General features: G+C 35.7%; 1 protein-coding gene across 1 annotated transcript in view; it reads right to left on the bottom strand.

Moving 5' to 3' along the window:
* Positions 1-8733, bottom strand: part of LOC123534376 (sodium- and chloride-dependent glycine transporter 1-like) — a 67350-nt gene extending 58617 nt beyond the window's left edge. Inside the window, exon 1 of the mRNA XM_045316601.2 lies at positions 8524-8733. Coding sequence (XP_045172536.2) covers positions 8524-8659 — 136 coding nt within the window. The 5' untranslated portion in view covers positions 8660-8733. The remainder of the gene's footprint in view (positions 1-8523) is intronic.
* Between the last annotated feature and the right edge of the window lie 7713 nt (positions 8734-16446).

Here is a 16446-nt window from a genome sequence, read left to right as displayed (position 1 = left end):
CCAAAAAAACAACAAAAAACAAACAAACAAAGTGCCGTTAAATCAAATAATATTATTAGTTTCTAATGTAAATTTAAACATTATTTATATAGCAAAATATAACATGTAAGCTGTTTCGGTATACAAATCGTAGAATGTGGTCATTTGTTTCTTCTCGCGTGACTGTGGCAATTCCATGCAGCGCTTACCTCTCCTAAAACCTATAGCAACTGATCTGGAAGAATTCAGTTTTAAAACTTAAGCTTCCCTTTTACATTATTCATATTTTGTGTTCATTATTTATTGTATTATATGCAAAAATCGATCCTAGTAAAAGTAATACTTTTATTAAACATATAATCAATAATACGCAGTATTATTCAAATCGGCGTTTGTTACGAATGAAGCTGTGCTCGGAACCAGTGTTTACTTAATGACCTATTTATAGACCGAGGTCATAAGCTATAACGAAGTGGTCGCTGGAATCCCGTTTCCATTTAAACAACATGATTATCTAAGTGTTTCGATTAAATTTTAGTTCGATGTGTTGCATATATTTATGTTAAATACGTCTTACATTTCGCATGATTTATAGCTTTATCTCTGCATATTACACATTGTGTGTATTCTGTCAATGAGTTTTACCTTACCAAAGACGAAAAAGTTCCATTCATACGGATATTTCATTCATAGGACGCGAATTAATTTGCCTTCGTTATGTAATATTTTCTAATCCCTGCCATATTTTTCATTTACAAATCATAAATGTTCATATTTATTGCATATGCTAAATAAACGGTATCGATCTGTTTACTCTCAGACCCTTTAATGTTATAGAAGTACTGAACTACATTTATAGCGTATGTTTGGAGAAAGGAAGTAACGGCATTTGTTATTACAATTTCACCAATGTCGGTATACGTAGTTTGGCGACTTTGGGAAGGCTAAGCTTCCCAAAATCTGAAAATATTGAAAAAAAACTGTCAGCAGGATAAAGTTAAAAGTATCAGAGATTGAACTAAAGGTGCACACATTAGAAAGTACAGGTACAGTCATCCCGTATCTTGATAAACAGTGAATGTGAACCTAAAAGAAGCCAAAACCGAAATAAAACGAATACGAAATTCCTGTACCGTCTTGAAGAAAATTACAAACTGCTAGAACAAAATAAGGTGTCACTAAACGACAAGATGATAGACACAGATACACCATCCCTGAGAGTATATGTAAAACAATAATGATATCTTTGACCTGATAGAAAATTGTATTGAAAAGTACAAAACAGGAAGGAGACTTTAACTGTAGGACCGCGACATTGCCAGATTTTATTCACTATGACAAATTTTTAGATGCCGATGATAGCCAATTGTCAAACTTTGCTTACATTCCGCCTAGAGTAAATAAAGATCACGTGATCGACACACACGGACAACGCTTGATTAATTTGTGTAAATCCGCGTCGCTTTGAAATAAATACCTTAAGAGCAAAAACGAAGAAAATAGAAATATGATTTTACATCTGAAATCATCATACAATAGTGTTTAACGTAGGGAAAAGAATATATGCAAAAGAAATGAAAAACAAAAAATTACGAATCTATCAAAAACAAAACCTATACAATTTTGCATACGCGAGTAAAACAACAATATAAGAAAAAAATATAATTCAGTCAAAGAATTGAATATCAATAATTACAAAATCATTTTCCACATATATGGACCGAACGAAATCAAACAATTTGACAGTAGACAAAATGATAAAAACTCAGAAGTAAAGGATGAAAACTTAGATAAAGAGATAGCTCTCTCAGAACTAAAAGATGCAATTTTTCAGCAAAATAACAATAAAAGCAGTGGCATAGACGATCTTATTGCAGAGGTTTTTAAGCAGTTGTACTATAAAATTTCATCCTTCTTACTTAAACTGTTCAACCGACTTTTCCAAAATAGTGACTATCCAAAAGCTTGAGGGAGGGAATAATAGTTTCAATTTTCAAGGACAGAGACATAAAATATACAGTTACAGAGGTATAACACTTATCGATGTTATAGGCAAAATCTATTCCCAAATATTGCTAAAAATGTCAACTCAGTGGTTAGAAAACATGAAAAAAAATACTGAATCAGTCTGGCTTTCAAAAGGTAAATCAACGACAGATTGTATATTCATTTTACATTCTATTATTTCCGAAACATTGAATAGTGGTAAAAAATTTTGTTTGTGCTTTCATAGATTTTGAAAAATGCTTCGACAAAATAGATAGAAGCCTTCTTTGGCAACAGTTAGTACAAGACAATATTAGCTCAAAATAGTCAGAGCTTTCACAGCTTTAAAGGCCAGGTAAAGTGCTGTAAAATCATGTGTAAAATATAAATCGAACAAATCTGAATTCTTTAACCCGCATACCGGAGTCAAATAGGGAGACCGAAGTTCAAGTTTGATGTTTCTGTTTTTCGTAAGTGACATTATAAACACCATTCATTGTAACGCCGATGGTATTATAACTTACGAGGACAATTTTATTCTTCTATTTGATGATGCTGTCTTGTTCGCAGAAACACCAGAAGCACTGCAGTTCATGTTAAATGATCTTGAAATTAACGACTGGGGACTTAAAATTAATACGAAAAAGACAGAAATTATGATATTTGAAAAAGGGAGACACACAAAACATAAATTTACGCTGTACAATTCAGAACTAGAAATAGTAGATTCATTTAAATATCTAGATATACATTTCTTTAAGAATGGAACTGGGCTCGAATGCAAAAATAATATTAGCACAGTCATATCCGTAGCGAGAGACTAAATTTTACCGAGGTAATTGAGTATGCACGTTTGTTTGTGGTTGTTAGGTAAATTTGAATGGTAAAGGCAAAGCGCCGACAGGGGTTAGTTACCTACAATCAAAGTTCCGTCTAACGTTGCTGTAATGCTGAAAAGGACATTAGTTTTCTATTAAAAAAAGTTCTTCTTTCATACAATGACAAGGATGTTGCTAAAAAGACTGGATATCAGTATAACTCACCACAGAGATAAGAGCAGAATGCGTTTTAATAAATTGTTTGCGACGTAAAATTAAAATAAAACTTCATTAGGTTGAAAAGAACATTCAAATACATATTAATTAATGATTACAGCATAAATGAAGTTTCATCAATTGATCATGATACCACATGTCCACGCGGCATTACCTATCGTCTACATATGACGCTTTCAACAGCAACTTTGCGCTCAATCTGATTAAAATCTCGATCTTCTCGTACACGAAGATCTGACGGTGGCCAGTTCTACACTGCTTTCGCGCCGTATCGGATTTCCGAAAACGGTATTTATAGTTCAGCCAATGAAATCGCTTGTTACAGAATTAACGTAGGCTCGACCGTCAAAATGGCGCTGCCCATTTGTGCTTTGAGTGCTAACAAAACTGTTTTGGAAAATGTTAAAATAAAAGAACTAAAACCTAAACAAGTGGACGTTTTCCACGAAATAATGAACAGGAAAGATTGTGTCACTTAAGGAATAAGGTCAGTAATTTCGAAAGAAGTCCATAATAAATAGATCCTAATTTTCCTATTTTTTTGCGCAAATTCGTGTAGATCGTGTGCTTTAATCACCATTTTTCACTACTAGAATACATTCTGCATGAAATGAGACGGTTTTTATGTTCATACACCCCACATGGCAAGTTCTGCAGATCGAAACCGGAAGTAGGTGTTTATTGCGCGGACGAGAGCAAATATGCGTCATTTTTAGGGTAGCAGACCACAACTGACTGGCATTTCACTAGGAACTACATAACTCCCTATTTTCTTTTCATTTTTTCGTTAATTTGTGATAGAACTTTCATGAAAAATAGGTGCAGGAAAAAGTGATGTTCTCTAAAGATACGTAAAAAAACAAAGCAAAGACAAATATCAAACAGGGAATGCCAAAAACGCAGCCTCCCCAAAACGAAACCCACAGCACGCAGACGCGTACACCACAAGCACACACAAACATACACATACACGCGCACAAACACAAAGCCAACACATTAGGACAAAACGAACAAACAAAGGACGCAGACGCGTACTCCACACATACACATACACGCGCATAAACACAAAGCCAACACATTAGGACAAAACGAACAAACAAAGGAACACAGTGGGGCACCTGAAGTTGTCGTTTTTTATATGAAACAAAGAAGGATTTGAATTACTGATCTTTAACCTTAACTTCAATGCGGTCGTCATAAGAATTATAAACGCTTGTTCATCACACTTAAAAAATTGGGATCCCAGGCTCATGAGGCTAAATATAGATTTCTACTTTCACTTTCAAAAACTTGAAAGCAAGGCGTTGATTGGTTAGTGGAAAGGTCGCGAGAGGGTCACTGTCAGATCCTCACGCGTAGCGTTATTGAGGAGATGATTTTGATCAGATTGCTTTGCGCTTAATATTCTTCAAAATAAGTGAAAATAAACCACACCGTTGTCCATCAATGATATTTTGATAAAAATGAAATACATATAAACTATGATGATAAATCATTAAGTTTCAAATGATTTTGCTTTTGGCACCAACAAATTCATCGGTTTATTTTGAGTCTTAATCATACTTTGAAATCAAATTATGTTCGGAAAAAAACTGAATTTATATTGTAGGAAATTAAACATGAAATAGCCAGAAAACGTAGGCATGTAAACTTTTCTGGTGGAGCATGTAATCAACCCCCAACCTCCCGATCCCCAGGTTCCGTAAATTATTGCTCCGGTTATAAGTGCCCAAGTACGAAATGACGATGGGAGTGTGCGAATTTCAATTCGGGATCCGAATGTTACACGAATGAAAAATGCAATCCTTGTGAATGTTTGGAAATAGCTATTTGGTGGGCTTTAACAGGCCTATTTTATTACATATATAGGGGAGTCAGGGCGTAGCGCAACCAATTCTGAAGCTACTCAGCGGGAGGATGTGAAAAAAGGAATCCTCTTCCGTTTGTGTGGGTCAGTTGAATCTCCCCGCGGGTAAAGATTCTTGGAATAGAAAGAGAACTTATGGCTTCTTGTAAAAGCGACTGGCCAGTATGACCTGCGTAGATCTATAATGCACATGACAGGCACGTAGCTCAGCATATATACTAACATACGCACAGGCATATCGTCATTTTCGACAATAAAAATATAAAAAAAAATCAATAAATAAAATTTGAAGGCTGAGGGGATGAGGTGTAAGATGAAATGAAGATTCAAAGAGACTTTTTGCACACATTTAATGTTGAACTGTGATAGAGGTATACAGTACATCCTGCCTTAGCGGTCACCTACAGGTATTAATTAAGAAGCCACTTGCCATAAGTAGCCAATCAAGAAACTTCCCAAACTGACTTTCTATTGTTCCGAATGAAAAGTTCTAAGAGATTGTTTTGATATAATTATGTGCAACACCTTTGACCCACATCTTAGCTGATACTACAATACTGGAGCTTATTTGAGATCAAAGTTTATACTGGTATCTACAATGTATGACATAATTTGTTTGAGCCAGACATTATGGATATATTTAAAGCTGTAAGACTTAAAGTGTACTACTACACGAATATACTTTTTCTAGTATGATAAATATATAAATTTTTATTTGTATAAAATATTCGTACAATTTTGAAGCAATGGTAAGTATAAACGTGTAACAAGAAGTTATCATTATGTTCAACACATCTGACCGAATGAGTTTTGCTACTGTTTGTTTAAATTATAAATTTGAGTAATTTAAGTCTATAATTTCTATCGAAGAATTTGACGGGACGTGACTATAAGGATCTTACATGCCTGCCGGTGTAAGACTGGGTTTTCCCTACCCGAGGGACAGTGTGGAATGGAAAACCGGGCGTTAGCGAGGTTTTTTTATCCATGCTGTCCCGAGGGTAGGGAGAACAGCTGTCTTACACAGGCAGACACGTTAGATAATTTTTCTTGCCTATCATGTTCAAAATAGATCGTGGAGAGAAATAGGTTTGGGTATTTCCTGACATTATTTATAAAGTTTATGACGTCACAATGGTACCAGTACTATGTGACGTCACCTTAGTGCACGCTATTTTAGACAATGTTTTTCCCTAGGGAAAGACAGGAATATCTATCCCCGGCGCGTGCTCGGATAAATGTATACTTTCCCCGCTAGGTAGGCAAGAATATAAGGATCTTACATGCCTGCCTGTGTAAGACGGGGTTTTCCCTACCCGAGGGACAGTGTGGAATGGAAAACCGAGCGTTAGCGAGGTTTTTTACCAATGCTGTCCCGAGGGTAGGGAAAACAGCTGTCTTACACAGGCAGACATGTTAGATCATTTTTCTTGCCTATCATGTTCAAAATAGATCGTGGAGACAAATAGGTTTGGGTATTTCCTGACATTATTTATAAAGTTTATGACGTCACAATCGTACCAGTACTATGTGACGTCACCTTAGTGCACGCTATTTTAGACAAGGTTTTTCCCTAGGGAAAGACAGGAATATCTATCGCCGGCGCGTGCTCGGATAAATGTTTACTTTCCCCGCTAGGTAGGCAAGAATTATTCCGCCACTCTTCTTGAAATAAAGTAGCTACATACATCTCTAGTTGATATAAGACGTTGTTTTTTTCTGCAATCTTTTGAATTTCCTTACATTTACAGTATTAAGGTTTCTGTCTGTTTATATTATTCGAACGCAGTTATCAAGACCTTTTTTCTCATTTTGTTTTACAAATGCAATGACACTGCAACTAATGCCCATACTACCAAATAATGAGATCCAAGCAACTAAAAAGGCAAAAAGACTTACCTTGCGGCATTCATTTCGCTATTTACATTTTAAAGCAGTTTCATTGGTTCATTTTTCCATAGTATTATGGATACTTTTTGCGCAGTGTTTAATTATGATGCAAATGTATCTGATAACATATACTGTCATTTTGATACAGTAAACATTTTTGACCGCTAAACTTGATGCAGTATTATATCTGGTAAATCTTTTTAAGATTACTAAAATTGCTTTACTGACGTGTCTGAATCATTAAAGAATCATGAAAGGATATCAAATTATATTAACCTGTCATCCACTTTTTGTAACAGTGGTAAAACTTTTGTTGATAGAAACCAGTAAGGTATCATCTACATTTGAGCACGGTGAACATTTACAGTGAAATAAAAGTGCGCGTCTACAATAGAAATTATTTTATGAAATGACAATTGTGAAATATTCACTAAGCTGTAGGACCAGGAGTACCAAAATCTGCATTAGGCAAATTTAAAATCTATATTCAAGGACATTAATTTTGACCTTATCCCAGAGTTTCAGATACGCATATGCAACAGAAATGTTTTATCAATCACTGAACAAGCTAATAAATTACATTAAAAAGTGGAACATCTTAATTGAACGAATGAAACGTCGAGATCTGATATTTCTTCAAACATGTCCCATAAGTAGGAGTCCGAAATAGATGCAATCTAAATAATTTGTGCAATGATTTGTTACAGTTTTTACTGAGTGGAGGGGGCGGAGGTATGTGGTGTTTAAGATCAAATAAATTAACCAAGCTACGGTCCTGTATTTTCTACTGAAATTTACAAATTTACAAAAATACAGTTTACTAATATATGCGCAAACATTGGCACTAGCCATACCCTCGCCTGATCTGTTCCATTGCTTCATTTGATCTTTTACCCCTTTCGTTGCAAATGTTACAAGTTTAGCAATCAACAGAGTAACTGAGTACGCCACGCTACGCGCCTGGGAGTGACCTTACTGGCTGGTATTTTCGGATGCTGCTGGGGAATATTGAAAACACTAATCTGAAATGCGCGCACCAACCGAAGTACGATACTGACATATCTCACATACACCACACAGTTGTGACGTCGTAGATATATGCTATAGTTTGTTCCATATCTTTATAACAAATCTATTCGAAAAGTACTTTCTAAACCGAGATCAGATTCTTCAAGAACGGCTGGTAATTCATACAGCTAAGGCAAAACCAAACTCGGAGACCAAATATAATGGCCAGGCAAAAAAGGCAGAAAAATCGACCGAGGCAGATGAGGCAGAAAAATTGACCGAGGCAAGTGCCTCGGTTGCCTCAATAGTCACTAAGGCCATTTACTGATTTCTATACTGACTGCAAGTGAAACAGAAAGAATTCTATAATGGAAAGAAACAACATATTCGTCGAATATATAGAAACTGTTGCAGTAGACCCGTAATGACACTCTGCAACTGATGACGTATCACTCTGCAACTGATGACGTATCACACTGCAACTGATGATGTATTCTCCATTGAGGTTTTGGCATTATCCAATTTTTACGGAAAGACATGCCGAAGAATGCCGAATTGCTTAACGAGGATACGTAATTACACAAAAACTGCCGAATGTCATTACGGGTCCATAACCTTAATACAAAGAAAAGCACATAGTACAAAAGCAATGAACAATTACAAATAAATGACTAGAAAACAATAAAAAAATAAAGGCAATCTAAAGGCAATGCAAACTTAAAATATAAAAGCACTTACCTCCACCATTTCTGTTAACCAGTAAAGGAAATCTCCAAATATCTGACGCAGCAACACTGAACCCTAGTAGGGTTAAGTAAGTGCTAAACTTTGAAGTAAATCGGAAATAGTCTTTTCGTCCCTCTACTGTATCCATCCTAAAATGATCAAAAACAACTCTATTACGTTTTACACTGTTGGGATGAAAATCCCTTAAATAATGTTGGGCAGTCAAACGTTGCTTGCTTTTATGAAATATTATTTAAATTACCTGCTATATATGGAAATAGTACAATAAATAATAATGATAACATCTGAAATGAATATCGTCTGATTTTCACGATTGATTACCTACGTTTCGGTGCATATCCATCAACCGTGTGTAAAGTGGCAAAAACTATTGCACAGTAAATGTGTATATTGAAGGTTTTGATGGATTATTATGTATTTGCATGCCCCATTAGGATTGAGTACTAGTCGTTTAGGAGAAAGTGTCAGTGGTTCAGTTCATTATAAACACGACTGTTTTTTCAATAACAATGAGAACCAATTACTGCAATAGAATTATTTTCCTTTCTATTACTCCGAGAGTCCCCGAACTTTTATTGCAACAATTTCGGCCAAAAGAAGTTTATACATTTTTGGAAATATTATTTCATTCTTGCATAAAATCTACTTTTTTCACTGGATCCGCCCATGTATTAACGGGCAAACAAGGCAATTCACGTGCTGTTAATACATGATTTTTATTTTTGAAATGCTTTCCCAGGGACGTATATGTATTTCTGCGCAGATTGACATCTGGTATCTGCGTCTTGTTTCTTTCATAATAACTACTTCTTGTAGCATAAAAGATAAAATCTAAACCATAGAATGTTTTGCTGTATCAGTTACCAACGCCAAATGCACTGCCCCCAACAATGTTCGTACTGGCTTCTCCGATTGTTTACTCCACTTTCAGAAGTCGCGGCGTCGATTCAGTTTTTGTAGATAACCGTGAATGTTTAAGAATCGCGTGTAACTTGTGCTATTGTTTGTTTTTAGGAATCATATTAATGATTTTGGTGAGTATCAGTCGGTATGTTTTTATCTAATTTCTCGAATAGTTTATATAAAAAGTTTGACACTATGTTCGTACTCATCCGTACTCTAAATGTGTTCGTACTCAAAATAACTCGAATGTAAAGTTATTATTCTCGAAATTGAGCTCCTGTTTACCAAATTTTTAATTAATATGAAAAATTATTGGTAATGTCATGTTTGTAATAACGAGAGATAAAAACCCGCTTAAAAACCTTCAGTACGTGCTTTTAGTAGTGTTGTTGATTTCTGGGCCCTAGTTATGGATATTTAAAACATGTTTACCGTTTCCAAGAACAACAGAATGGTAATTAAAAAATGTACTGGAATCGTAAAGTCATCACATATAAAAACAATACATTTAGTCGTCGTGTAATGTTTTTATGCAAGACTAGCGACAATACACGTTTGTTTTGTGGATTAACGTCTGCAGAAGCCCGCGGGATTTGTTTGTGACCTCTACCTTCGGTCTCGGTCACAAACATTCCCGCGGGCTTCTGCATGGTCGAGGTCACAAACAAATCCCGCGGGCTTCTGCAGACGTTAATACACAAAAAAGACGTGTATTATCCCTACATTCCTTTCTTAAATGTCAAAGCGGTGCGTATGTATATTTTGCTCACACGTGTTTTGATAGGCTTCTAAAAATATTACGGGGTAGGGTAAAGTTTACACATCTACCAATTTTTCACTGTTTGATTACAGTAACTATCTGATTATCGGTAAATTTATATATGTCAATGTCAGCAATATGTTTCTTACGTGCAGAAGTTTGAATTAATTCCCACGATTACTTTAGCATAGATCTTGAAAATTGAAAGCTACTCCTCTATTTATTTATTTTTTGTTCAATTCTGTTTCCCCCGTAAATTGTGAATCATCTCGCCTTACAGTGAATTTCAATTCTTGTTTACTTGTACTTTCCGTTTTTGAACATTATAATCAGTTCGTATCAGAATAATTGTGTTTTAGCCCACCAATTATACGTTGTATTCTTGTACTTTTACTTGATCATGTTGTTATACCATGTAATTGTAATGCCGTGTGTATAACCTGTTATGGATAATAAAGTATGTCTGTCTGTCTGTAGTTCATCAAAAAAGGACTAAAGGTAAACACTAATATTTAAGGTCAAAGGTCAAATTTGTGTAAAAAAAAAAATCACAAAATATGGAATATTTGAAATGTGTACTTTTTTTTGTTCGAAAATAGTTTGTTATTGTACGTCACTGATCTTTATATGAGCCGTGCCATGACAAAACCAACATAGTGGGTTTGCGACCAGCATGGATCCAGACCAGCCTGCGCATCCGCGCAGTCTGGTCAGGATCCATGCTGTTCGCTTTCAAAGCCTATTGCAATTAGAGAAACTGTTAGCGAACAGCATGGATCCTGACCAGACTGCGCGGATGCGCAGGCTGGTCTGGATCCATGCTGGTCGCAAAGCCACTATGTTGGTTTTCCCATGGCACGGCTCATATATCCAATGTGCATTTAACAGTCAATGTCAGATACGAAGATCTTATTACAAAGTCAGCCCACATAATTGAAGGTCAAAGTTCATTTTCGTGTAAATAACATGTTAACATCTTTTGGGTTCAAACATATCGTCATCATTATTAGCCCTTAGAGTTAATTTATTTTAGTGTATGCTTTTAAGTCAAAACAAACAATATAGATCTCATCATAAAACAGTCAGACACACCTAATATCAGAATCAAAGGTCAAATTTGTGTGAAAAAAAAATCGCAAAAATTGCTTTTTTCATATAATATTATAATTGTATAGTTTAAAATACTTTTCATCAGTATAAGTAACTTATCTTAATTCCTTTTAATGTATATATGTTAGACAATGTCAGTGGTGCAGACATCATCAGTGATGCTTGGTATTTAAGGTCAAAGGTCATTTTTTATACAAGAGGCCCAAATGGGCCTAAGTCGCTCTCCTGAAGAAAACCTAAACCATCTGACTTTACTTCTAACTAGGTTTGGTGAAAATATTTTAAGCTGTTCATTAAAACAAATGTTATTTATGAGAAGAAATCATTTAAAGATATTTTTTCTCTAACTTTTAACTCTAGTGGCCACTAAAAGGGCCCAAGTGCCCCCATATGAACAAATTTGACATAAGACCTTATAATACTGTTATAGACCAAGTTTGATGACGATCCTTCAAGCGGTTCATGAGAAGAAGTACTTTAAAGGTATTTCTATTTTAGTTCTAGTGGCCCTAAACATGATAAGGGTTCTTATAACGATGCTCCAAACAAGGTCTGTTGAAGACCCATCCAGGAGTTAACGAGAAGAAGTTAGTTAAAGGTATTTCTATTTTTAACTCTAGCAGCATTCTTTACACAAACATACATAGAAATTATTGTTATTTTATCAAAACATTTCATTTAAGATATGGCTTTATAGTAATTTCAGTAAAACCAAAAGGAAATTAAATGATTGATGTCCCTTTTTACTGCAAAATGATTGTTGTAACCATGGCAACAATTTTTTCACATAAATGATTAGTAACCATACAATACCTTAAGGGTCAGTAACAGCTTGTTATGAGTATTCACTTGCTTTTGTACTCCAAATAATTTTACATAAAGATAGTAAAATACATGCAAGGCTATTAAGAATTGACCTTGTGGCAATGCTTTCACATTATGGTGGTTGAATCTTTTTAAATTTAGATCAGAGTCCGTTTCTGATACCTTAAATACATTGAAAACTTGCAGATGCATTTTTCTTGTTCCATAGAATACAAAATCAATACAAAAGTGCTTAAAAACTTCTGAATTATATTTTCTTTGCATGTTGCCATGGTAACGGAACATATTTTTATGGACTGTATAACTTTATAAAAAAATACTTGAAATACTCATGTTTTGATATACTTTTATATCCGGAAATGTAATGTCATTTAAGGTTAGACTGTAATCTAGCAATGTAATGTCATTTCAGGTTAGACTGTAATCTAGGCAATGTAATGTCATTTCAAGTTAGACTGTAATCTAGGCATAAATGAGTTGCTGAAATCAATTTTTTTGGTCAATTTTCAAAATTTTCTAACCTTTGTGCTTAACGATCTTTTTTGACAACTTTTTTACACGTTAAAGGATATAAGACGTAAACTATACGATATGTAAAATACTGGGCTGTCCGAAGCGTGTCAACGCCAAGGACCGTCCAGTAGACCGTCCAGTATTTTACATATTGGATCGTTTGAGGTTTATATCTTACTTTAAATATTGTTTTTATGACGTTAAACAGTCATAAATTTATTCGGTTTTATTTATTTTAGCGAATTTAATAGCAGTTGCTATTTAAGAAATGAAATGGTTTTTTTTCGGTGTTCATGCGAAATGAACGACGGAATAGGATCGGCAAATCCATGATGTTTAATTTGCCGATCCTATTCTGTCGTTCATTTTGCTAGCGATTCATGTTTAATTTGCCGATCCTATTCTGTCGTTCATTTCGCATGAACACCAAAAAAAAATAGTTTCATTTCTTATATTTACATTATCTTTCCTTTCCATTTGTAAACAAGATAATATTATAAATTGCACATATTTTGTGGCATTTAACATTAAAATCAGCTTTCGGGCTATTCTGTTCATCAAACGGAACAACTGCGTCTTCTAAGGAACGTTCTCCCTGACTATGCGCAGACGTCGTCAAAACAGCGGTCGGTTATCACTTAGCAGCGATGACGTAACTTTCGCGCCTTTCCTTTTGCTGTTCATACGAAATGAACGTCATAATTTTCAATGGAAAAGAATAGGGCGAATGTAAATATATCGTTATATTTACATTCACTATACATTTCGAATGGAAAGAAAAAGCGTTCATTTTAGTGTATGCCTAAACAACGTTGGTGTAATTATATCAAGGATGGTCCTTTCGTGTAATCTGACGTCATCCACAAAAGACATGAACAAAATGGAGACGTTCGAAAAAAGCTCTCAAAAATGAACGCCAAAATATTTAATCTTTGCTTTAAATATTTTTTCTGAAGATCAATATATATTCATTCATAAATTACAGCACGTGAGTCATCTTACAACACGGTGTGTAAGACGAGTTTTTCTAGCACCAGCAAATACACGGGAAAATCCTGTCTGGCGTGCAAGAGCGCGTCAGCGCTGAGGTCCGTCCAGTATTTTACATATTGGATCATTTGAGGCTTATATCTTACTTAAAACATTGTTTTTTATGGCACAGCCAATGAAGAAGTACGTTTAAACCACTGCCGAAATACATTCATAAATTAATTCGGTTTTATTTATCTTAACAGTTGCTATATGATTATGAAATACTCGGCTGTAGATCCATTTTAGTTAAGTTGGTCTGCAGTTCGCAGTTCGCAGTTCGCGTTTCGAATTGCGAACTGCAATCTGGTCTGCAGTTCGCAGTTCGCAGTTCGCGATTCGAATTGCGAACTGCAAACTGGTCTGCAGTTCGCGATTCGAATTGCGAACTGTAAACTGGTCTGCACTTTACGATTCAAATGTCAACGTGCAGTCTGATCAACACTGTCCTGCGCATTGCAGACAAGAATGCATTTCACAGTTGGTCTGCAGTTCGCGTTTCGAATTGCGAACTGCAAACTGGTCTGCAATTCGCGATTCGAATTCGAGCTGCAAACTGGTCTGCACTTTGAGATTCATATTGCGAACTGTAAACTAGGCTGCAGTTTACAATTCAAATTTCAAAGTGCAGTCTGATCAGCACTGTCCAGCGCATTGCGGACAAGAATGCATTTCATAATTAGTCTGCAGTTTGCATTTCGCGTTTCCAACTGCGAACTGCAAACTGGTCCGCAGTTCGCGTTCCTAATTGCAAACTGCAATCTTGTCTGCTGATTACAATAAAAATTTCAAAGTGCAGTCTGATCAGCACTTTCTTGCGCATTGCAGACAAGAATGCATTTCACAGTTGGTCTATAGTTCGCAGGTTGTGTTTCCAATTGCGAACTGCAAACTGATCTGCAGTTCGCAGTTCGGGTTTCGAATTGCGAACTGCAAACTGGTCTGCAGATCGCAGTTCGCAGTTCGCGATTCGAATTGCGAACTGCAAACTGGTCTGCATTTCGCGATTTGAATTCGAACTGCTAACTGGTCTGCAGTTCGGGGTTCGTATTGCAAACTGTAAACTGGGCTACAATTTACGATTCAAATTTCAAAGTGCAGTCTGATCAGCTAACTAATACAGATGGATAACTCTAGCTACCCTAAACGGTGTTATTTTATGCTAAAATCTTTAGATAACGTAGGTAGAATCACCTGGGCTACTCAGGTCAAACACTTGTTATTTTTGTATGGTTTGGGTTATGTTTGGGTTTCACATGATGTTGGAAATATTGACTACTTCGTTAGTATTTTTCGTCAAAGACTCATAGATTGTCATAAACAAAACTGGAAAGAGTCTATCGAAGAATCAAGTAGATGTCAACATTATAAACATTTTAAAACTTTATAAAATACAGAACGTAACCTTACAATATTTTCCATTTAAGTACAGACTAGCAATGTCAAAATTTCGTTTTTAAGCCATTAGCTGCATGTTGAAACTGGTAGGCACAACAATACACCTTTTGAATCTCGTATCTTCGTATCTGCCAATTTTGTTATAACAGAAGTAACACTAGTATTGGTGAATGTGAATATCATGCTTTTTCAATGTGAGAAATTTAATGAGATCCGTAATCAGTATCTTCTTAATTGGTATTCATCTGACAGAAGTATACAAAGTTTTTATAACATACTTAGCTCTGATAATGAAAAGGTGTTATATCTAACAGCATTGTATCTTGAGAAACTCTTAAATAATGTTTGACCTGTTAAATATGATATTCAGCAGCCTATGTTTACTAGTCGACTGTGTGCTGAACCTATCAATATGTATTTCAACTTATCCGATTGTATATGTATACATTTTGTGGGATCACAACTGTTTATATATTTACTTACTATATATTATGTAGTGAATTTTGGGCCGGAGGCCTTTTTTACATTTCATAAACTTTTGACTTGACTTGACTTGACTGTCCAGCGCATTGCGGACAAGAATGCATTTCATAATTAGTCTGCAGTTCGCATTTCACGTTTCCAACTGCGAACTGCAAACTGGTCCGAATTGCAAACTGCAATCTTGTCGGCTGATTACAATAAAAATTTCAAAGTGCAGTCTGATCAGCACTTTCTTGCGCATTTCACAGTTGGTCTATAGTTCGCAGTTTGTGTTTCGAATTGCGAACTGCAAACTGGTCTGCAGTTCGCAGTTCGCGTTTCGAATTGCGAACTGCAAACCGGTCTGCAGTTCGCAGTTCGCGATTCGATTTGCGAACTGCAAACTGGTCTGCAGTTCGCGATTCGAATTCGAAATGGAAACTGGTCTGCAGTTCGGGATTCGTATTGCAAACTGTAAACTGGGCTACAATTTACGATTCAAATTTCAAAGTGCAGTCTGATCAGCACTGTCCGGCGCATTGCGGATAAGAATGCTTTTCATAATTAGTCTGCAGTTCGCATTTCGCGTTTCCAACTGCAAACTGCAAACTGCAAACTGGTCCGCAGTTCGCGTTCCAAATTGCAAACTGCAATCTTGTCTGCTGATTACAATAAAAATTTCAAAGTGCAGTCTGATCAGCACTTTCTTGCGCATTGCAGACAAGAATGCATTTCACAGTTGGTCTATAGTTCGCCGTTTGTGTTTCAAATTGCGAACTGCAAACTGGTCTGCAGTTCGCGTTTCGAATTGCGAACTGTAAACTGGTCTGCAGTTCGCAGTCCGCAGTTCGTGATTCAAATTGCGAACTGCAAACTGGTCTGCGGTTCAAGATTCAAAATAAAAATATTTTTTA

This window comes from Mercenaria mercenaria, chromosome 12 (genome assembly GCF_021730395.1).
Source record: "Mercenaria mercenaria strain notata chromosome 12, MADL_Memer_1, whole genome shotgun sequence".
Classification (NCBI taxonomy): Eukaryota; Metazoa; Mollusca; class Bivalvia; order Venerida; family Veneridae; genus Mercenaria; species Mercenaria mercenaria.
Note: the sequence above shows the minus strand (reverse complement) of the source record. Positions and strands in the feature narration are given on the sequence as shown.